At 41.7% G+C, this 22,690-nt stretch overlaps 1 protein-coding gene across 2 annotated transcripts in view; it reads left to right on the top strand.

Annotated features, from left to right (window-relative positions):
• The window catches only part of ARID5B (AT-rich interaction domain 5B), a 189,637-nt gene that overhangs the window by 152,114 nt on the left and 14,833 nt on the right, over positions 1-22,690 (top strand). For both annotated transcript variants that reach the window (XM_060034940.1, XM_060034941.1), the window contains 2 exons: positions 526-578; positions 10,329-10,426. In XM_060034940.1, coding sequence (XP_059890923.1) covers positions 526-578; positions 10,329-10,426 — 151 coding nt within the window. The remainder of the gene's footprint in view (positions 1-525; positions 579-10,328; positions 10,427-22,690) is intronic.

Raw genomic sequence — 22,690 nt, 5'->3', positions numbered from 1 at the left:
CTATGAGCTTTTAATATAGTGCTGCCATCAGACATTCTATTAAGAAGCTAATCATATATTAAAGTGGCTGTTATTTATTGATTATGGAGAGTTCTTATCTGAAGGAGGCATTAGATATTACCCTTTAGTCAATGGCTTCTTTCTAAGGGTCCTACAAGAACAGCCCCCATTTTGAAATCCCCCTCTTTTCCCAAGGAGGCTGTAACTTAGCTTCCCTTGGTCTGCTGATGGCAATAGGACTAAAAATTGTGTTTGTCCTTTATCCTAAAAGTAGAACTGTTTCCGTATTTGTGACTGTTTCTTTTTTAAGAAATATTTTAAGTGGTACTAATATATCCTGTTGTTGAACACCCTTTGGCAAATTGTTTCCTAAGAACTTAGCTCTCTGGGTTACTGTTAGTATTTCTTTTTTTTTTTTTTTTTTTCTCTTTCTCATTGAAAAAACAAAGCAAAATGTTTTAATTGACATTTCTTGGAAATATGTTAATGCAATGCTTATCTAAATACTTATTGTCCCTCTAACAGTTAACCTTTGGACTATGTTTCAAGCTGCTCAAAAACTGGGAGGATATGAAACAGTAAGTGTTTAAGCGACTTAAATGAAATAGTTTTGCAATCTAACCCCCCACCCTCACCCTGCTGTGACCAAAATGGAGAAAATGCAAAAAGCAAACCATCGCTGACTTACCTTTTCAAATGGCTCTACACTTTTGGGGGTTTATTGGGCCGCTTTTGGAAACAGTCCCAATTAGTTCCAGGTTTGGCAAAATTGTAAACTTGTCGTAAAAACTACAAGTGGAAAACATATGTAACTCTCCCCTGTCAGGGAAATTAGTTGGGTCTGTAATTTTTTCCCATGTTGAGAAAGGGCTATTATTGTACAACAAGCCAAGATTGCATAAAAGAAATTTCCCTTGGCAACATACCTGACATCTGTTCATGTCTAATATGGGAAATGTATTAAAGGCTTTCAAAAGTAATCAGTATTGGCCATTAAGGAATAGAATGCAGCAGAATCTCCTCTCATTCTAGGGCAAAGAAGCTTTATTAGACAAGGGTCAGTGCCACATAAACAGGAAGTTATCAAACTTATTCAGAACAGGCTCTGACACTCTTTATCAGCTAATTCTAACTGACAGGAACGGGTTATTTTTAGCTCACAGGAAAATCTGATGGCCAGGGAGGTTTACAGCATGTATTTTGAACTGATAAAATGTTAGAGCAACAGACTCAGATTAAAATCTTGAAAGAAGAAGAGAGAGCTGCACTAATGCAGCACGCAGAGATGACATCTGTAATAAAATCAAGTGACACAGGAAGATGTCGTCACTGGAAAGATTTTCTCCTCCACACAATGATCAGATTGAGTTGTGCAGGTTCTTCTACAATTGAAGAAGAAATTGTTTTTTTTCTTTCCTCACAGAGTAACCTCGGGTATATCCCTGTATCGTAGTAAAATGACAGTGAGAGACACAGAGTCAAGAAAATGAAATTCATTTTAACCCAAAATAATGAGTGTTTCTTGCCAGATGTAGCATATTGTTCCACAAACTAATGTAAGGGTGTGATGTCAGGGGCTTGGGATGGGAAAAGACAGCAAGTGTTATGTGACTCATGTAATCTGGTATTAATGTAGAGATACCTGCTGTGAATTCTGACTAAAAATTCTTTGATGTGAGTCTATATACATGTAAAATGCTTATTTAATATATGGGCATACATAGATTTTTATAAGGAAATCGAATACTCATATGAACTACATTTAAAGGTGCATTTCATAGACATGAATTTGCTTAAAATACTTGTTTTACCAAGTGCCCTATTGAAAAATAAATAATGTAATTTTTCACTTGGTTGGATCTGTTGATAGGACAGGGAGTTTGACTCCTTCCCACTGTGGCTCAGTTTTGCAAAATCTTGAGCTAATTATAGCTTTTGTGCATGTGAAAAAGCTGATAACTTATTCAGTGTTAGTCTCATAAATTTAGGAGTCAACCCCATAGCCTAGACTTTTAAGCCTAACCTTTAAAGTTCAGAGTAGGAATACACATTCTCATGGACCGTGACTGCAGGCAGTTACATGATATTGCACAACATTATGAATGTCTTTTTAAACCCAGGAATTTTTTGTTATTCACTGATAGGGAGAGTGCCAGTAAATTTCACAGAATCCGTTTTTCCTGCTTTTGTATCTTCTGTATTTGCACAAGGATTTTTTTTTTAACATGCAATAGCAAAGTGGTGTTGAAAATACAAAAGAAACTTCTGATGAGCCTCAAGGCATTTGCAATACTCTTTGAACAAACAGTGATTATTCTTCTTCTGTTGAATGAATGAATGAATGAATGAATGACACAATCAGCAGATCACCTGACCACATATTTACTGAGTGTCTTATGTGTAGAAGGTATTGTGTTAGACACTCTGGGAGACATAAAAATATCTAGGCCAGGGGTTCCAGTTGCTTACCATCCAGGAAAGGCAGTAATTATAAAGCAAGGTGGAAAAAAAGATCAGCGCCCGGGTTCAGGTAAAGTACTTCCTCGTTTAGAGATGGGGAAGAAAGACTTGTGGCTCTGATGCCAGTTGAGCAGAATTTTGGAGAATGGATGGAATTTAGACGTGAAAGATCATGGCCTTCTTGGAAGAGAAAATCAGATGGGGAAACAAACTATGTAGGTAGAATAAAGTTGGGTATAGAGAGTTTGTAACTTAAAGTAGAGTCACTAGGTGGTGGGGATAAGTGACCGTGAAGGGGAATCCAGAGAGAAGGATGGGCCCGAGGGAAGAAGGCCCTTGGATGCTAGGCAGTGAGGGATGGGGCTGGGGGCTATGAAGATCGATAACAAGTTGAGTGTCATGTTTTGCCACTTACTCTTCCTGCACTGTGTTGTGCTGGATGGAGTGGAGGAGAGAGTGACTGGGATGGGTGAACGTGGCAAGACCAGACGGGCATCTGCTTTCCATCTGGTTATGTGTTTCACGTCTCTTCAGCCAAGCCACAAAGAGGACAGGTGACCTGTGGGGTGGCCCTTTTCCTCCTTCCCTCTCCACTCACCCTTCAACTTCTTCATCCTTTGGCGGGTCCCTGCCACTCTTCACAATACGCCATATTTTTTCATCTTGTCTCAAGCAGTGAATCTACGTGGCTATCTCACTGTAAAATCTATTTGGGGCCATGAACTGAATGAAGCCAACTGGTGGGATTTTTCCTGCCTTCTTTCTTTCCTTCTTTCCCTCCTTCCTTCCCTCCTTTTTAAAAAAATGCCTCATGCTACCTGTTGGCCCTGCAGGCACTTAAGTTTGCCACTCCTGTTTCTACCTTTAAGCTTTTGAACCTGTGAAGTACAGAAGACATTTTTCTCTAGTATATTTTGACTAATAAAACTATGAGATGCTCGGTGAGGATTCAGTTTTGAAGTCACTCCAGGAGATGTATGAATGATATCCACAGTCTGAGGACTTAACCTTGTCATGGCAGCCTTACTAGAGGATACTTATCTGTGAGATTATCTGATGTCGGAAGCAAGTGTAGACTTGGCATTTAGAGCTCAAAAGAGATCTTAGAATCTTCCAGATCAGTGAAGAAGATTCTAAAGGCTTCCCAGAGGCTACTCAAGAACTGGGGCTCCAATTTTCAATGGGGAACTTTAAAGTGTAAGTAGTTTTCTAAGTCTCTGAGATATTAACTCTGGGGTGGGGCCTGGCCTGAGAATTTGAGAATCCTTTTTTTTTTTTTTTAAGCTGCCCAGATTATGTTAATTCAAAGCTAATGGTAACAGTGCTTACTAGACCTCACAACTCCTGGCTTCAGAAGCCCCCATCTAAGTCAAGTATCAAAGATTAGAATGTTGTCTTCATGCTAGTACTAAATAAACACGCCAGAATATTAACATTCCTTGGCTCAGAAGTAGCACAAAGTTTCCAACGAATATTTTTCTGTTTGGTAAAGTGGCAATCTAAATTGGGACTCAATAAGCCATTTTCATTTTGAATAAGGAAAAGTGTAGCCCCCTAACTTTATTTTTCGCAAATTGGCCTTTATGCAGAAAAAGATCCTTGCCCTGCTGCAGATGAAACTGAGGCACAGGGAGATGAAATGAGTTGAATGGGGTCACCGTGGCATTCTTCACATTCTGAATTGCTGAGAATTTTGTGCATAATTACTTCAACCTCCATGGTATCACTGGGAAGAAAGAGATTTATAAATTCTTTGTGCCTTCCATTCCCAGCAGTCTCTTATGTATCTTTTTATGTATTTGGGGTGATGTTTTGGGGGAAAAAAAAAGATCTAATAACCTACCTTCATTGGTAGCATCTTTCAGTCATTTCTTTGTACTTAATACGAACCTTACCAGATATACTAACTATTAGCTGAGATTTTCTGATTCTTGAGAAAAAATGTGTGACCTTAGAAGATGGGTCAGGAAGTCTGGAAGATGTAAATACTCAGTAATAGTAAAAAATTGCAAGTTTAAAATGTGTAGATATATTTCTTCTGCTGTTAGCTTGTGATTGGATAAAGACATCTCTCTGGAATTCCTTCGGGTTATAAAAAGAGGCCATCTTAATTGGCTTGTTTTTGTTTGTGGTTATAAACTATTCCAAACCTTCTGGTTCGAATTGAGGATTACGGATTATTTCATTTTAGTCCTTCACAACCCTCAAATTGAATTAAAAAAAAAAAAGAGCACAAGTTCTATTTTAAGCCTTTACAGCATGCAACTAATGGCTATATTCTGTTCTCTTGGCCTCTTCTGCCTCTGCTAGAAATGTGTATTGTATCTCTGCACCCCTAGGTTTAGAGATCATAAATGTATTGAATGGATTTGATTTCCTAAAGAACAGTATACTGGCATTTTGATTGGTTGGCAATGAGGACCCTTCTTTAACAGTCATATATCCAATTTCTCCTTCCAAACGTTTGAGAGTCTGGGTCACCTGCAGTGGAAGAGGCAGAACTGGATCAAGTTTTGCTGATGAGCTAAGGAGGTCTTCACCTCAGTGTCTGGTGAAGCAGTTAAAGCTTGCAGAGTAGCTTGGGGTATTACCAGGATGCAGCGTGTTGATGATGGTTTGCTAAAGTGATTTCCATTTGGCTAAACATTTGATGGCAAGCCAGAGGCAATATTTGGAGAGAGGTTGAGTCGGGAAATGGGTCTTGAGTAAATCTTATCCTAGAGGCAGAGGACCATGCAAGTGCTGCCTTCTAAGAATGTCAGCTCACAGCCCCGCCTCGCCCCATGGGTGAGACCGGACCATTATTTCCCAACTGGAAGAAGTCACTTGTCTTCTTGCTGGAAGGATTAGGCTTTGACATCAGATTCTGGCTTTGACATCATTTCAAGGCATCCTCTGAATCTAACCCTAGTTCTCTGGACAGACAAAGCCTCTCGCTTAATTCAAAATTCTCGAGGCCAAAGATGATGTCATATCGCTTTGAAAGGCTCCAGTTCCTGGAGTACTACCAGGAAAAAAAAGTCATCTTCCTTGAATTCAGTCCACCCTCAAGGTGTCCTGAGGAAAAAGGCTTTCTCACAGCAGCTGGGGCAACACTGCTCGCAGGCAAACTCTCCTGACTTCATAAGGTCCTACACATTCTTACAGTTAATACAATAGTGGAAGCACTGTTGTCCTAAAAGATTTCTGATGACTGTTTCCTCACCAGTCCACAAAAATACCAAAATTATTTCATCCTAGTGACCTCAAAGGTAGGAAAATAAAGCCTCCAAGACTGTATCTTGGGTTAAACAGTTTTCCAATTTTTTTTAAAGTGACAGACTTTTTTTTTTTTTGCTGTACGCGGGCCTCTCACTGTTGTGGCCTCTCCCGTTGCGGAGCACAGGCTCCGGACGCGCAGGCTCAGCGGCCATGGCTCACGGGCCTAGCCTCTCCGCGGCATGTGGGATCTTCCCGGACCGGGGCACGAACCCGTGTCCCCTGTACTGGCAGGTGGACTCTCAACCACTGCGCCACCAGGGAAGCCCGACAGACTATTTTCATCAAATAAAACCATGGGAGGGACAGATTCCTTTCCCACTCACTGGGCCCATTTTCTTGGCAGGGATTAGCATTGTTGAGAGTTAGTTTCACACCACCTTTTAAAACACCACCTGAATTCTAAAAAGCAGTTTGAAAACCACTGTACAGTCTACCCTCTGTATCTGAGGGTTCCACATCTGAAAATTCAACCAGTCTTGGATCGGAAAAAAAAAATTTTTTAATTCCAGAAAGTTCCAAAAAGAAAAACTTGAATTTGCCAAGTACCGGCAACTATTTACATAGCATTTACATTGTATTCAGTAGTATAACCAATCTGGAGATGATTTAAAATACACAGAAGGACGTGCATATGTTATATGCAAATTTTATATGGGACTTAGGCGTCCGCAAATTTTGCTATCTGCAGGGGTCTGTGGATGCAGAGAGGCGACTGTATTCATAAGCAGTGAAAACTTCATGAACATGATAGGTGTAGAGTGCTTTTCACAGAGTTCCTTGGGTCTTATCCACACTAGGGAAAGAAGTAACTATCAAGTGTCTTCAAAGTGAGATTAAGTTTCATATGCACCTACATTGGTTTACTTTACCTGGGTGTGGTCCACTCGGTTTTCCGTCTTGCTTTATGGTTAATGGTATGCGTTATGAATCCTGCTAGATCGTGAACCCTTAAAAGCGGTGACGTCTCTTTCTTCTCATGCTATCACCCCACCCTCAACCCTCCACCCTCCCTTCCGCTTCTGTACCTGGTAGTGTCCTAGAATGGTAAGCAGCAGCAGATGTGTTGATGTCAGGAATCCCACTGCTTGGATGAATTTTCTTTAGGAAACAGACAGCCAGAGTTCTTTGTATCCTTAAAAACCTAAAATAATAGAAGGTCAGGTTGAAACATGAACATGTCCAGGAAGCCTGAGGCTTTATGAGAGAGTTGATCAAGCTAACCCCATGGCTGGATCAAACCTTCCAGCTGAATGGGGCTGGGGGCCAGATACCAGGAGGCAGACATTGCTTCTGCCTGAGACTGGGCTTAAAGCTTACACACATCCAGAGAGGACAACAGAATAAAAACCCAAAGCCAATGCATGCCTAGGCACGACGAAAGCCTGTTAGTACAGAAGGCAGATGTACACAGGTGGGGGCATGATGCCCAGGAGCTGTCCCAGCTGCGTCCTCCTATCTCTCCTCACAGGGCTCTGAGACCCCCTGTAGGTTTGGACAAGGCGAGGATTTAGACGTTCCTTTGCTGTACAGCCTATGGTCAGCGTTTGAATTGAAAGCGCATCTGGGCACAAAAAATAAGAGATGTATACCCAGGAGAACTGTGTACTTAAAGGCGTTGAGCAGTTGGAAAGAGCACATTTTATGACTTTCCTGTGGAAAGAAAATATCTCAAAATGGCCTGATTCATCCAGGCTGGCCAGTGGAAGTTCAGTAAACAGTTGAGAACCCACTTCCTTGAAGGCCCGGCCCTTGTCTTTTCTCCACTGGTAAAAACTGTATTGAAACAGCAGAACCTGCTAGCGGGGGGCTGACACAGGCCCCTAGCCAGCCGCATACGGTTTACTAATGCCAAGTGGTGACTGATGCCGGCTTCCCGCTGCCGCAGCTTCAGTCCTAGCGTCAGGAAGAGTTTTTGTTTTTCCTTTTGATAATTCATTATCTATTCTCCAAGAAGTTTTGTCATTTCTGTCATAGGCATGTGTTTAACAGGGCATCCCCTAGTCTGGATGATGGGTTGTGGGTAGGGAACACGGCCAGTTTCCACACATATCCCTGTCAGCAGTGGCCTCTTGTTCATTATATTTTTCACAGTCAGTAGTACTGTTTATATATTTGGTCATTTGTTTATTTTTGGGTATCTGCCACTAGGATGCAGTCATCTTGGGTGTTGGGTTTTTACTGTTGCCACCCAGCTGCTAGCACAGTACCCAACAAATGGGAGACATTCAATAAATGTTTGGTGAGTGAATGGATGAGTGAATGGATGGATTCTGGTATAATTGGGACTTATCCGTGATTTAATGGTGAACCTATGTTCTAACTAGAGACACAAGTGGGCAGGGTGGCAGGAACCACAGTTTTAATGGTTTTACTTTAAGAGAGTAATATCTCAGAGCATTGGTAACCCAACCCACCCCCTTACATTCTTGCTGACCTCGCAGTAGCGATGCTATGTTCCCACTAGTGAGAATTTGAGAAATTGTAGCAGAAGCTATGGGTCCCACAGTTATCTCCTTCCTTCGAAGCAAAAGGCCCCTGGAGTTCTATACCGTCACCCTGCTACACTGTTCATCAGGTCATTCTGATATGGAGGCTGCTTTGATGTAGTGGAAAAAAGTCTGCTCTTGGGACCATAAGACATCGGTATGAATCCTGACATTCCCACTCTGCTGCTGTGTGTCCTTAGGGAAGTCGTGCAGCCTCTCTGAGACTTGTTTCCTTGGTCTGTGAATGAGATTCCTATAATCTGCCTCACAGGCTGATAGGAGGATTAAATGATATCATGGATATGAAAACTCTTTACAAAATATAAAATACAGTGTACACAAGAGATACAAGAATGACAAGAGTGATTGTTTCTTTCTGAAGTGATTGCAGGAACACACATAGGCTATTTTCCAGGGCCCGCACCTCACCTGAGGGAAGGGAATATGTTTCAAGGGACTCAGTATTCTAAGGGCTTTGAGGAATAAGGTAGATACTTGGAAGAAGGGGAACCTGTTCATTCTTCTGTGATACACAGGTCTAGAATGGATCAGCCTGAAACGGTAATATTTAAAAGGTTGGAGGGAGATTGTAACTAAATATAAAATAATTACCAAAATATGTATTTTCAGTATTTTTAAAGGGGCTTGAAAAAACATTTATTATTATAATCTAAACCAAGCTACAAATACAGGAGGATTTTTAGTTATACCTGCTAGTAGATCTAAGAGGTGGCTCAGGCTAACAAGAACTATTGAAACAAATTGGTCCAAGAATGCTTCATGGGAAATTGAACAATGCAAAACTCACACTGTCTCGAGGTCCTACTTGGGTCTGTTAAGAAGGGTTTATGGAAATGAAGGGGTTCTTTTTATTTGAAATGGAAAGGGTACCATTTACCCTATGATATGTAACCACCCTTCTCCTCCTTAGATCGCAATCACAGAGCCCCTGGATGCACGCTGAGATTTTTTTTCACGCATTGCTGCCTCTAGCCCCTAAGTGAACTCCGCTGGCAGCTCTGCGGGTGTTTTTCAAAAGAAGCCTCCTGTTCTGACTGTTTAAATGCCACTGGCACCTCTGCCACGCCCTGCCCCCTGCACATTCCACTAACAGAGTTTTTTCCTGGAGCCCTGTTTAGAAACGTTCACAAAGATCTCAGAACTTGCTCGGTCTTCCCAGTTTCAAGGAAACACTAGATTGCTCAGATGTAGTAAGTGACGTGGTTTCTCCAAATGAATCATTTGCTAGATCATGCATCTGTTATTTTGTAAAATCTTAATTTATATATAAAAATTAAAGGAAAAAAAAAAACCAAGACCATAGTATGCCTTTCTGTATGTTGCAAGCTGTTTGTTTTTATTCACCCAACTCAGTAAAATACAGAGCTTACATTTTGACTTTGGAATATGTTAATTTTCATAGGATTTGATGGATATCCCATTTTCCTGACCTAAGTGAAGAAAAATAAACAGCTTGTGACATAGACAGTTTCAGATTTTGGTTTTGTTCTCATGGTTAGAGGAGCTGGCGTAAAAATACAGCCTGAGATGACCATACATTTCATAACCAACTTGATCATTTTAGTTAATTTGTGTAGGAATTTTTTTTTAGTCTTTAAAGTAGGCGACACATCACAGTAGTTGAAAAACCAGAAGATACAAAAGCATGTTTTATGAAAACTCTGTCTTTACCTGTGTACTCAGCCACCATGACCATATCCCTTAAGCAAGTAACGTTAATTCTGATTCATTTCAGCTGGTACACTAAGATATATTTTAGCTGAAGTCTTATTTTATTTTGATGCTTTATCCCATGACATAAAGGAACAGAGTGTAAGTTTGGGACCTTGGGGGCAAATAACTACATGAATGTCCAGGGAGATGCCTCAGATAAAAATGCGCTACGGGTGACAAAATGTAGAGCCCAGAGCAGAATTCCATTTTTACTGTAAAGAAAAATGCTAAAAGTGAGATCTTACTATAAGCCCGTAAGTCTCCCATGTACTCATGTGGACTCTCTGTTTCTGGGTTTCCAGAATAGACTGTTGCGTATGTATTGAATCCTGGCACTGTGAATCTCTTATGATGCAAGATTAAATTTCTCATTGCCACTTTTTTCAGATAACAGCCCGCCGTCAATGGAAACATATTTATGATGAATTAGGCGGTAATCCTGGGAGCACCAGTGCCGCCACTTGTACCCGCAGACATTATGAAAGGTAAGGCACCCTTTCTTGGAAAGTCGTTGATTAATTACAAGTGTGTTCATTGGAAGTTAATTGGTCAAGCATAAGACCTTTTAGGAAACAGAAAATATCCCTCTGGCATTTTACTTTGCATACTGCCTTGTGATTTTTAGGGAACATGGCTTTCTCTGGTTATAAGGGATGAAATTAGATTAAGTTCGTTTAGTTTGGTTTTATCCTGTGACCACCTGCCTGATAATACTTACCCCTCCCCCCCGCAAGCGTACATTATTCAATATGTTCTCTGTACTCTGTAGGTTTATTTACTATGAGACCTTTCAGCTTCTGGAAAACTTTGAGATTCTGGGGTCTGTGGTGTTACTATGAGGTTGCCAAGTAACTGCATTAATATTGAAAAGTGTTAAGGTTGACTGTATTAATATTGAAAAGTAAGCATTTCTTTAATAAGAAAATTGGTCCCAGATAAGATCCATTGTTTTTTCCCATCTTGGTGTTCTTCTTCTAATGCTTTCGACCCAGGAAATCCTTTCTTGCCAAGCTCTGTGTGGTTTGGTTTTCTAATAATTTCAGCTTCTCTTAGAAAGGTGATGATAATGCAAACAAGAAATAATGCCAAATTGGCCTCCTATGAGGGTTGTATCCTCAGGAATTCTTCCCCTTTGCATTAGGACTGTGTTACCCACAATGCTGGAGACCAGTTAGCATAAATCACGCGTTATCCTTGCTCTGTACTTCCAGCCCCTACTTAATTTCTTTAGGTCATAACAAGTTCCTTATCACTGGCATTTCCCTGCAGTAGTGTTGACCGACTTGGCTTCACGGTTTCAGATTCAGAGCTTGTGAGATCCAAGTAGAGGTGTCTGTGTTTTAATGATGGCCATGGATGGAATGAAGTCAAGACACGGTCAGCTGAGCAAATGGGCCAGTTAGCTCCCTCCTTTGAAAACTAAAACACAAGTGCTAAATTTGATGGTTGCTCTTCACATAGTCAGTTCCCATTCCAACTTCAACCCACATGCTTAACACCCGTCTCTGGATCATACAAATGCATCTTCAGATAATGTCACCTCACACATCAACTCTTAGTCATATTTCTTTTGAGCCCAATTATATTTTTATCTGCATTGCACTTAACACAGAGCCTCTTTTAGCATGGCCATTCAGTGAAGCTTGGAATGTTTTTATAGGTACAATCATAGGAAATTGAGCTGGGCTTAGTACCCTACGAAAAATTCTCACCAAGTATTCCCAAGAGATTGCCTTACTTGACCGTGTTATAATGCAGAAGGATTTTTAAAAAATTGATAACAGGAATTCAAATTATTACTTTTCATAGCATTGTTTGCGGTATACTGCACGAATTTTTTAAATGTGTTAGTTCTCGCAGTATTTAATACAAAAGCCCGCACCCTCACTGTACCTAACACCTAACAGCACTGAAGTTCTGGTATGAAAAGGCACTGGAACCTGGCATGAGTGTTCTGTAGTGTCTGAGGTACCACAGTCATCTTGTTTTGATTATGAGTCAAGGCTTTAATCAAAACATTTTCATTAGCAACACTGTCTCTACTTTCAGATAGTGAACCTCCCTTAGCTCCATGTGCCAACGTCCCCAGCATGTGAACCGTCACACTTAAAGGACCAGATAGCAATTAAAATTTGAAAAAGGAGTGTTATCTCAGCTGGGAGCTGGCTCACCTAGTTAGAGTGAAAAATTAATCAAATGTATTAGAAAGCATCACATGGTCAAAAAACAGATACGGTTTGGGATAGAAAAAGGATTGGATTCCATAGTACTAGGTACGTGTGTGTGTGTGTGTGTGTGTGTGTGTGTGTGTGTGTCTGTGTGTGTGTGTGTGTGTCTGTGTGTGTGGCTGTGTGTTTAATTTACTCAAGCAGTTGTGTGGATAAAAATAGCTTCAATCTTAAATGAAATGCCAAGATATGTTCTTTTGAAGGTTGTGTACTTTTGTTTTATGATTTACCTCTTCCTGGAGTAGTAGAATCCCACATGCCTTCAGTCAGTCAAAATGGAAAATTCTAATAGAGATACCTCCAACTTTAGCAACTGAAAACATTATTAAAGATTTTTAGAGATTTTTCTTCTCTCATTCTTGGGAGCAGACTTCATAAAGGTTTAGTCTCCCACTGGAATACATTTTTTGAAAAGCTATGTCGGTTACTCCTCCAAATCTAGAATTTGTTCGGTCAGTGTATCAGTCAGGATCCAGGAAGGAAAATAAAAATCCACACTAAGTATTCAACAAAGAGAATTTACTGTAGGGAACTGCTTAACAAGCGTTGGTGTGAAGCAGTCCACTACTATGGAGGCAGTAACTATAGGTTTCCTAGGGTTGAAGGAATAGAGAAAAGGTAGGTTATCACCACCCAGAAGTTTGGAGAGTGGACTTCACCAAACTGGGGTTCAGATCTCTCATAGGTAGAGGCGCCCAGCCAGTACTGGTCCTTCAGGGTCTCAGAGGAGAGGCACCGTGGAGCTGGGCGCAGTCCTGAAGAGGCATGCTCTGTGGCTGGGGCCAGACCTCAGAGGAAATGCACTGAAACTACTCAGGGATTGTTGAAAGACGCGACAGGGTGGAACCAACTGCTGCTGCTACGTCACTGTTGGGTTGGCACTGAAATGAACAGCAAGCAAAAGGGAAGGTGGTCCCTTCTCCCTTCCCCTGGCCTGCTAGGGCCCCACTTGCAGAACCCCAATAGGAAGACAGCTGACAAGACAGACATGTAATTTATGTTGTCCCGGTCCCAGCATCACCAAGCAGAGCACAGAAGAGTCGATCTGGAGTTGAGAGACAGTAGTCAGCTGTGGGCACCCCACGGGGCCCCCAACATAGAAATCCCTGCACAGAACCTGAAACCCAGGTTGGAGCACAGCTGTTCCAGGGTGATTAGCATGGTCCTTAACCCGTTCTTGGCATTTGCATTTCCTTTCTTTGTCTTAATTTAATTTTTATTTTACAGTGGAGTATAGTGGATTTACAATGTTGTTTGTTTCAGGTGTACAACTAAGTGATTCAGTTATAGATATACATGTATCCATTCTTTTTCAGATTCTTTTCCCATATAGGCCATTGTAGAGTATTGAGTAGAGTTCCTTGTGCTATACAGTGGGTCCTTGTTGGTTATCTACCTTATGTATAGTAGTGTGTGTACGTTAATCCCAAACTCCTGATTTATCCCTCCCCGCCATATTTCCCCTCTGGTAACCATAAGTGGTTTCTGATATCTGTAAGTCTGTTTCTGTATGGTAAAATAAGTGCATTTTTATATTTTTTTAAAACTAGATCCCACATATGGGTGATATCATATAATATGTGTCTTTCTCTCTCTGACTTACTTCACTTAGTATGATAATCTCCAGGTCCATCCATGTTGCTGCAGATGGTATTATTTCGTCCTTCTTTATGGCTGAGTAATATTCCATTGTACATATGTACCATATTTTCTTTCTCCATTCCTCTGTCAATGGAAATTTAGGTTGCTTCCATGTCTTGGCTATTGTAAATAGCGCTGCAGTGAATACTGGGGTACATACATCTTTTTTTTTTTTTTAAAGAGTCTGTGTTTTTCAAATTAATTAATTAATAAGTTATTTATTTTTTTTGGCTGCTTTGGGTCTTCGTTGCTGTGCGCGGGCTTTCTCTAGTTGCAGTAAGCGGGGGCTACTCTTTGTTGAGGTGCTCAGGCTTCTCTTTGCAGTGGCTTCTCTTGTTGCGGAGCACAGGCTCTAGGCGCACGGGCTTCATTAGTTGTGGCACTCAGGCTCAGTAGTTGTGGCTCGTGGGCCTTAGATCACAGGCTCAGTAGCTGTGGCTCATGGGCTTAGTTGCTCCGCGGCATGTGGGATCCTCCCGGACCGGGGCACGAACCCGTGTCCCCTGCATCAGCAGGCGGACTCTCAACCACTGCGCCACCAGGGAAGCCCTGTTTTAGTTTTTCTAAAGAACCTCCATACTGTTCTCCATAGTGGTTGCACCAATTTACGTTCCCACCAACAGTGCAAGAGGGTTCCCCTTACTCCACACCCTCTCCAGCATTTACTGTTTGTAGATTTTTTGATGATGGCCATTCTGACTGGTGTGAGGTGATACCTCATTGTAGTGTTGATTTGCATTTCTCTAATGATTAGAGATGTTAAGCATCTTGTCATGTGCTTTTTGGCCACGTGTATGTCTTCTCTGGAGAAATGTCTATTTAGGTCTTTTGCCTGTTTTTTGATTGGTTGTTTTTGGTTTTGTTTTGATACCGAGCTGCATGAGCTGTTTGTATATTTTGGAGATTAATCCCTCGTCGGTCACATCATTTGCAAATATTTTCTCCCATTCTGAGGGTTGTCTTTTCATTTTGCTTATGGTTTCCTTTGCTGTGCAAAAGCTCTTAAGTTTAATCAGGTCCCATTTGTTTATTTTTGTTTTAATTTTCATTACTCTAGGAGGTGGGTCCAAAAAGATACTGCTGCGATTTACGTCAAAGAGTGTTCTGCCTGTGTTTTCCTCTAAGGGTTTTACAGTAGGCATTTCCTTTCGCCATCTAAGTCCCTCTTGCATTGGTGTGGTCAGATACAAGGGATGTCATGAATAATTAGTAATCTCTAATAGTTAAATCAATCATCTGCAAATATTGGTATTTTTTTTAAAGAAATCAGACTCTACTTACCGTAATGCCACCCTCACTCATTTGAACCACGCTCTAAAGGAGTCACCCACACTCCTGTGTGTTGTGGTGGGGAGAAATGTCTGGGAATGACTGCGCTAGATGTCTTACTTCTCTTTGATGGTTCTACCGAAGAAGGGAAGAGTATACACTCAGATCTGTCCAGGGACTTGAACCGGTTACGCTTTGGTCAGAGAAAAGGCTGAAGCTCTTGACTGCAACTGTGTTGAGTGATTTTGGCAGACTTCACTCATTCTTGCTACTTACAGGCTGTGCTAACACAATGAAAACAGAGGTGACTAGAATGGTGAAAGGCCATTGTCTTCCAGAAGGTTCAGGGAGTTTTAAAGGGCCAGGGTTTTGTGAGCAAACATCTAGTCTGGAGATGCCCTTGGCAATGTTTAAAGCCTTCCAAACCAGATGAGAATGACTGGAGTTCCCCCTCTGCTGCCGGCTCACCTGGGCTCTCGTTTTCACTCTAATATAGGGACTGGCTCCTTTTCCTGTCTCCCTACCACCAGCTTTGCTTTCCTAGAAGATGAAGAAGCAATGAGTGATCTACTACGCATTATCCACTGATTTATTTTTCATGCAGTGTGGTTCATGCTTCCAGTAAATGTTTTCATTTTCCAACAAGAAAAAAGTAGCCGGTTCCCTCAGTAAATGTTACTTGTATATATTAGTTGGGCACTTTTGGTTTATTAATGAGTGTAATAATGAAAGTGCAAGTTGTTGAAAAGAATCAATGTTGTTTTTATTTAAGGCATAGCAGGAATGGTAGGTACAATGCCTGTGAATGCATCATTGTCGCTGAAGGCCTGACGGGTCCAAACTTGCCTCTGATTGGTTTAAATCAAATAGGTCCAAGCACTTCATAAAAATGTCTTTGTCAGCCTGGTTTTGCTTCCAAACCTATTCATCTCTGTCAGTTTTTAATATTAGTACCAGGCTCCTGGCCACAGTCCATTAGTACTGTACTTAATTGCTCATGTTACAGATGATCACCAATATAAAAAGCATTAATGTTTCCCCATCGAAAGACTGTTGCTATGTAGATGTCTCCAGCTCAGCAAAGCTTATGAAGTGTGGTTATCCTGGACACTTCTTGTTCAGGATTTATAGATAAAGTTACTGTAGATTATAATGCAAAGGAAAATGCCCACCTCCTTCTGTGCAGGACACTTCTCAGTGGAACATTTTCTTTCTCGTTCAACTCTTCGTTGAAGATGCCCCGAATAACTTTCTTTTATCAGTAAAGGAACAAAAAGGAAAATGGTTACTTTAGTGGAATTCTCTTAGCTTGATCTTTCTGGAATAGTAATTCACTTTAAAGACTGTTTTCACATGCAGATTTGTTTTCTTTTCTTTTCTTTTTTTTAATGTTTTTTAAGCACATGCAAGGGGGAAAAAAATCTTTACACAGAATACCAGATTACTGGTTTTAATTTTCCTGAATAAATTACATGGTCTGTGTCTGTGGAGCACATGAAATTGTTCCTAGGGATTTTAAAAGGAGCATTAAGGCAAAAGTACTTTATGATGTGCTTTTCTGAGTAGTTAGAAAATCATAAACAAATGGATTTGTTTGTGGGGGAAATGAACAATTATGCCTCACCTTCTTATGTACTCAATGCCCAATTTCAAAGTCTACCCTCTGCCCTTTTCCCACAAGCATTCCTGGGGTGAGACTGTCCTGCCGCCTGGCTGAGGCGTTTTCCTGGGCAGTGACGTGGGGTGAGCTGCACCCAAGCCCCATGCGTTTGGGCAGAAGCCCAGTGATGGTCAGATGGAGCTTCGGCCTTTTTTTCTCTGAAGGTGGAAGGCGGTGTGTGAGAGGTTCACGTTTTAAATAAGATAAGTATGTGCTGCAAGGTAAATGCCAGACATACACCAGGTTCTAAGGGACTCAGTCAGCACACGGTTGAGGAGGCCACAGGCCGGGTTCACAGATTGCGGGGATCCTTTAGCAATCCTCTAGACAGTGTTACTCAAGTGAGGTTCTTCTGGCCCATCTGTGCTCTGTGAACGGGGCAGCTATGCATAAGCACTGATACACTTACATGGCAGTTTGCCAGAGTAATTTTTTGTCTGTTGACTTTTTTTTTTAATGGGGGTTTGCATTTTGTATGTCTTTTAAAATTTCTCATTTTCCTGTTAATTCCTTTTTATGGTATTTTAGAAAAGTATCAGTCAGCAACAGACAGGAAATTTAGGAAGCTGGTCCCTCTCACCCGGTCACTGGAGAAGCAGTGGTCACACACGCAGATGTTGATGGGGGCAGGTAGCATGGGTGAGCACAGGTGTGGCCAGGCTGGAAAGTGCAAAACACACAGCCGGGCGCGAGAGAGGCCCGGTGGGATCAGCGACACTTACTGCCATAGAAGGATATAGTCTCCGTGCTTCCACGCCTTCCGTGTTCTGGAGATAATTTTTATGTGAAATCACCCGACTTACAAATACTGGCTCCAATAGTTTCTGAAAATATTTTATGTAAACTAAACTAAACACGCCTGTGGGCTGCTATGTGCCATGAGGACTGAACTGTCTCTGGCATCGGGCTATAATTCGTCTCTGCTTAATCGCCCTGCAGTGGGAAGGCAACGAAGAAACACCACTGTTGAAGGCACTCTTCACCTGTACGCTCTTCCCATACTGAGCAGCACACCTGTGGCTTCCCACTGACTCTACCTTGCCTTTTGGGCCTGACTCATTCCACATGCTCTTTTTTCTCGGTGATGGGCCTCCATACACTTGGCAAAGCTCCTCTCTCACTTCAAGTCTTCCTAATCCATTCATTCAAGCCTCAGAGCACGATATATGGACTTTCACCAGTTTGGCTTGCTCTCATGTAAATGCCTCCCGTTTGTGTCACTTAGAATACCCAAAGCTATCCCAGATGTGGCATATAGTATTTCTTGGGATGTGGGCAGTGTCAGTCTATCAGCAGAGCCTAAGATTACTTTTGAAATTGGCGGCCAGTTTCTTTTTCTTGGGTCGGGTAGATGCGCCATTTGACTCACTGCCTTCTTCCTTTGCTGCTGCCCTCAAGAGCCAGTTGGTGTTTTTGGAACGTCTATCAAGAATAGGGCTGGCAAAAAATGAGGAGGTGCCCATACTACCACATTCATGGCAGAGACCGCTAAGGGAACACGATGCTGCTTCCCGAGAACCCAGGCTCAGCTTCACAGTTCTTCTCAATATGGCACCCGTACGCACTACTACCGACTCATTAGAACTGGGAGGTGCTGTGACCCTATCTTTTTTTTTTTTTCTAAAATTTGCTTTCTTTTTATTATTTTTAAAATTTTTATTTTTTGAATTTAATTTTTTTATACAGCAGGTTCTTATTAGTTATCTATTTTATACATATTGGTGTATATATGTCAATCCCAATCTCCCAATTCATCCCACCACCACCACCACCACCACCAACAACAACCACCCCCGCTTTACCCCCTTGGTGTCCATACGTTTGTTCTCTACCTCTGTGTCTCTATGTCTGCCTTGCAAACCGTTCATCCGTACCATTTTTCTGGATTCCACATATATGCGTTAATATACGATATTTGTTTTTCTTTTTCTGACTTCCTTCTGTATAAGTCTCTAGGTCCATCCATATCTCTGAAAATGATCCAGTTTCGTTCCTTTTTATGGCTGAGTAATATTCCATTGTATATATGTACCACGTCTTCTTTATCCATTCGTCTGTCTGTGGGCATTTAGGTTGCTTCCATGACCTGGCTATTGTAAATAGTGCTGCAGTGAACACTGGGGTGCATGTGTCTTTTTGAATTATGGTTTTCTATGGGTATGTGCCCAGTCGTGGGGTTGCTGGGTGTGACCCTATCTTGTGTGATCCGACTCATACTCCATACATACGTGAAAGAGAGCTAAATATTTAAGGCTATAAAAACCTTAGGTAAGGAAGTAATAGATACAAATAATAAGTTCAACAGAGATCAGAGAAAGAAGAGAGAATTTCCAAATGGAATAAGCAAAGTCTTCCAGTGGGGGGGGGGGGATCTAGAATTTGAACTGGATTTTTTTTTATTGGCGTATCGTTGATTTACAATGTTGTGTTAGTTTCAGGTCTACAGCAAAGTGATTCATTTATACATATACATATATTCAATTTTTTCTCATATAGATTATCACAGAATATTGAGTAGAGTTCCCTGTGCTATACAGTGGGTCCTCATTGGTTATCTACCTTATGTATAGTAGTGTGTGTACGTTAATCCCAAGCTCCTGATTTATCCCTCCCCGCCATATTTCCCCTTTGGTAACCATAAGTGGTTTTTGATATCTGTAAGTCTGTTTCTGTTTTGTGAATAAGTTCATTTTTTATCATTTTTTAAAATTAGATTCCACATGTGGGCGATGTTCTAGATTTGTCTTTCTCTGACTGACTTCACTCAGTATGACAATCTCTAGGTCCATCCCGGTTGCTGCAAATGGCATTATTTTGTTCTTTCTTACGGCAATATACATACGATATTCCTTTGTGTATATGTATCACATCTTCTTTATCCATTCCTCTGTTGATGGGCACTTAGGTTGTTTCCATGTCTTGGCTCTTGTAAATAGTGCTGCAGTGAACAATGAGGTGCATGTATCATTTTGAATTATGGTTTTCTCTGGATTTATGCCCGGGAGTGGGATTGCTGGGTCATATGGTAGTTCTATTCTTAGTTTTTTAAGGAACGTCCATACTGTTCTCCACAGTTGGTTGTACCGATTTATGAACCGGACCTTAAAGAGATTCGGTTAGAACCTAAGATAGATCATCGTACACTGCCTAAAATAGTTCAGTTGTAGAACTCAGAAACAGTAAAGAAATTATATTTGAGGGCAAGGACCTTGTGGTATTGCTTCCCTTGAGACTCACCAGTGCACCCAGTACTGCGTCGTGAACATACCAGGGACTCAAGAATTAGGGGTTGAATGAATTAAATTAAATCCAAACCAAAAGGACAGCTTTCTCTAGGAAATGTGTACCAAGAGGTAGGGAATGAGTTGGTAGAAGGGGCAGTCAGGAGGGGTCTAAGGCTGAATTTCCAAATTGGATGCAGGTATTATAGTTTATCCTCTCAGTGTCTGTTCAGTCTCTTGCCTTGAGGTCCAGTGGGTAGACCGTACCCCATCCTCACCCATGGTGGGCTCGACCAATCTATGGACTTGCATCTCCTTTGTAAACACTGTCTTGGTAATGGGGACTCTGGCCAACGGGCGCTCTGTTGGTAACGCTTCTGTAATACCGCCACCCAGGCGCTCTCATCTCCCTTTTCCCCACACCCACAGAAGGCCACCTGGCCCTTATCAGCAACCAGCAACCCCCAAAATCTAACACAAAGTGTTGAGATTTAGGCAGACTCAATAAGGTACTGCTGCTGCTCTTCCAGGGATACCCCATCAGGCTCGTTCTTATAAGGCACCTGAATTGGGTGGATGTAAGCACCCTATGCCCGGAGCAGCTTCTCATCTATAGAGGATGTCTCCCCAAAGGACAGTCAGGTAATTTCATAAGCGAGAGCCTCCCTCCGTATCACTCAGCATGCCTAAAATGCTCTCATAACTTTCCAATGCCTGGATTTTTCAAGAAACTTTTAAAAAGGAAAACAGAACCCCAGCCAGGCCCTGGAGTAGAAAAACTGGTTTCTGTTTAAAAAAAAATAAACAACAGCCTTTGAAAAATCTCTATTTAAAAATTCTTAAATTTGCCTCTAAATGCAAGTTGTAATTAATAGAAGTTGGAGTTTACACTGTTGAGTGTAAAAACACCCTCAGGCACAAACTAATCAAGTGTGTATGTCATGCTGTAAACTACAGCAAGTTCTTTGTTTGACCCAAAAAAGGCTTGCCAAACAGCAGTTTCTTCTTTGTGGAGCTCCCTTATTGTCTCATTTTTGTTTTCTTCCCACTCCCCCTACCCAACCCCCTTTGAACCTTGCTATAGTATTTAAGAAACTTTGCAGGTTCCATGTTTTATTGATAGTTTTCATCCAGCCTGAATTTAAATTTGAGAATAGATGAGGTGTCTTAGCCCTTTTTCTTCTTGATAAATAACAAGAGGTTTCTACTTATGATTTTCTGTCCTCAGGGCTTTATCATTAAGATTAAATAACTGTATTCTCAAGCATGCCACTGCACAAACATCTTTTCAATTATGTGAGTAACAGATGCCTTCACAAAGGAACTATTGAAAATTCAGAAAGCATGTTTCCAAAAAAGAAAGGAAAAAAAAAGTATCAGATGACAGAAGAATGTAATTGTTTACCATTAAAATATATCCTTAACTCTTCCACTGAAAACCTCTTGGAACATTTTGGTTTTGTGCAAGTTATTACAGAGTTTGATCAAAGTGATACATTTTGGGGGAACTGCTGAACATTTCAGAAGCTCTGGGATGTGTGGTGTCTCACGTGGGACTTGAATGCGACAGTTGTTTGTGCTTCTACATATGGACCCTTCATGTTGGGGGTGCACAGCACGTTGAAAACACTGTAGTTGTATTTGTCTGTTATTCTTGAAAGGATGTTCATCTGCCCTTGAAAGAGATCCAGAAGAACACCCAGAAGTTTCTCTCCACCCCCCCCCCCCCCACCACCCCTCTAACCCTGACTCCCACAGCCCATGTATTCAGTTCAGGGGCCTGTCATCCTGGAGCTGCGTCTCTCACGCTGACCCTCCTTCATGGGAGTCAAGCCACCGTCCATCGAGCCAGGGATCCCAGCACCTTTCTTTCCTCTCTTTGCTTAGTTAGGGTCACAGTTACTCCACGACTGCGGGAAGGCCAAGGGTCATCAATGGGCCTCAGAAACAACTCTCCCACGACTGGGGCAAAGGGAGAAAATTAGTGCCTCCAAAAGGTTTTCTTGTTCGTCTTCTGCTTGCCCTTGAGTAGGTAATGAAGCCCCTAGTGAGCTGATGATTTTCCCAAGGCAGAGGTTTTCTGAAGACGAGTGGCCATTGATCATGGTCGTTGATGATAATGGGCCACGTGCCTTTTAGGTATCTTCGAGTAGAATGCAAATGGTACTCTTTATACCTACTTCCTTTTTAAAGAGCTCTGTACCGTTTACCGTTGGTAGCTCATGGGCAAGCTAAGTCTTTCACACAGAACCCACGTCGCATTCTCCCACCGTCTTCTTGGCTCAGGTGGGTCCTGCCGCTGGCTTATTCTCCGTGGCCTACATGTCAGCATGGCATCTCCCTCCGTGGTTCGGTGCTCAAAGCTTTGAGTTCACATCTTCGTCTGTCAGAAACTGACACTCAAGTCCTCTTTCTCAGCTCTCTTTGTGACTGATCTTTTTTCTGCTCCACTGAAACTTATACCATAAGCCGGTGGAGATCTTCATCTGGAGCCCACATTTTTTCTTAGATGGAGTTTGGCTTTTAAAAGAATAGGAACAAAGCGGCATAATGGCCGTTATACTCAACCAGCGTTGTGCCCACCGAGGAAACATTCCCGCTGCTCCGCACGTTGACATAGCAGCACATTTGTGTATTTGGCTTTTGTTTTGGTACGTATCCCCCCCCCCCCGCCCCCAACAAATGCTCTTTAGACATTTTTAGAGTAATGGTCTGGTGCCTTGAGCTGGA

Source organism: Delphinus delphis, chromosome 16 (genome assembly GCF_949987515.2).
Source record: "Delphinus delphis chromosome 16, mDelDel1.2, whole genome shotgun sequence".
In the NCBI taxonomy this organism is placed as follows: domain Eukaryota; kingdom Metazoa; phylum Chordata; class Mammalia; order Artiodactyla; family Delphinidae; genus Delphinus; species Delphinus delphis.
This window is presented reverse-complemented; position numbering and strand designations above follow the sequence as displayed.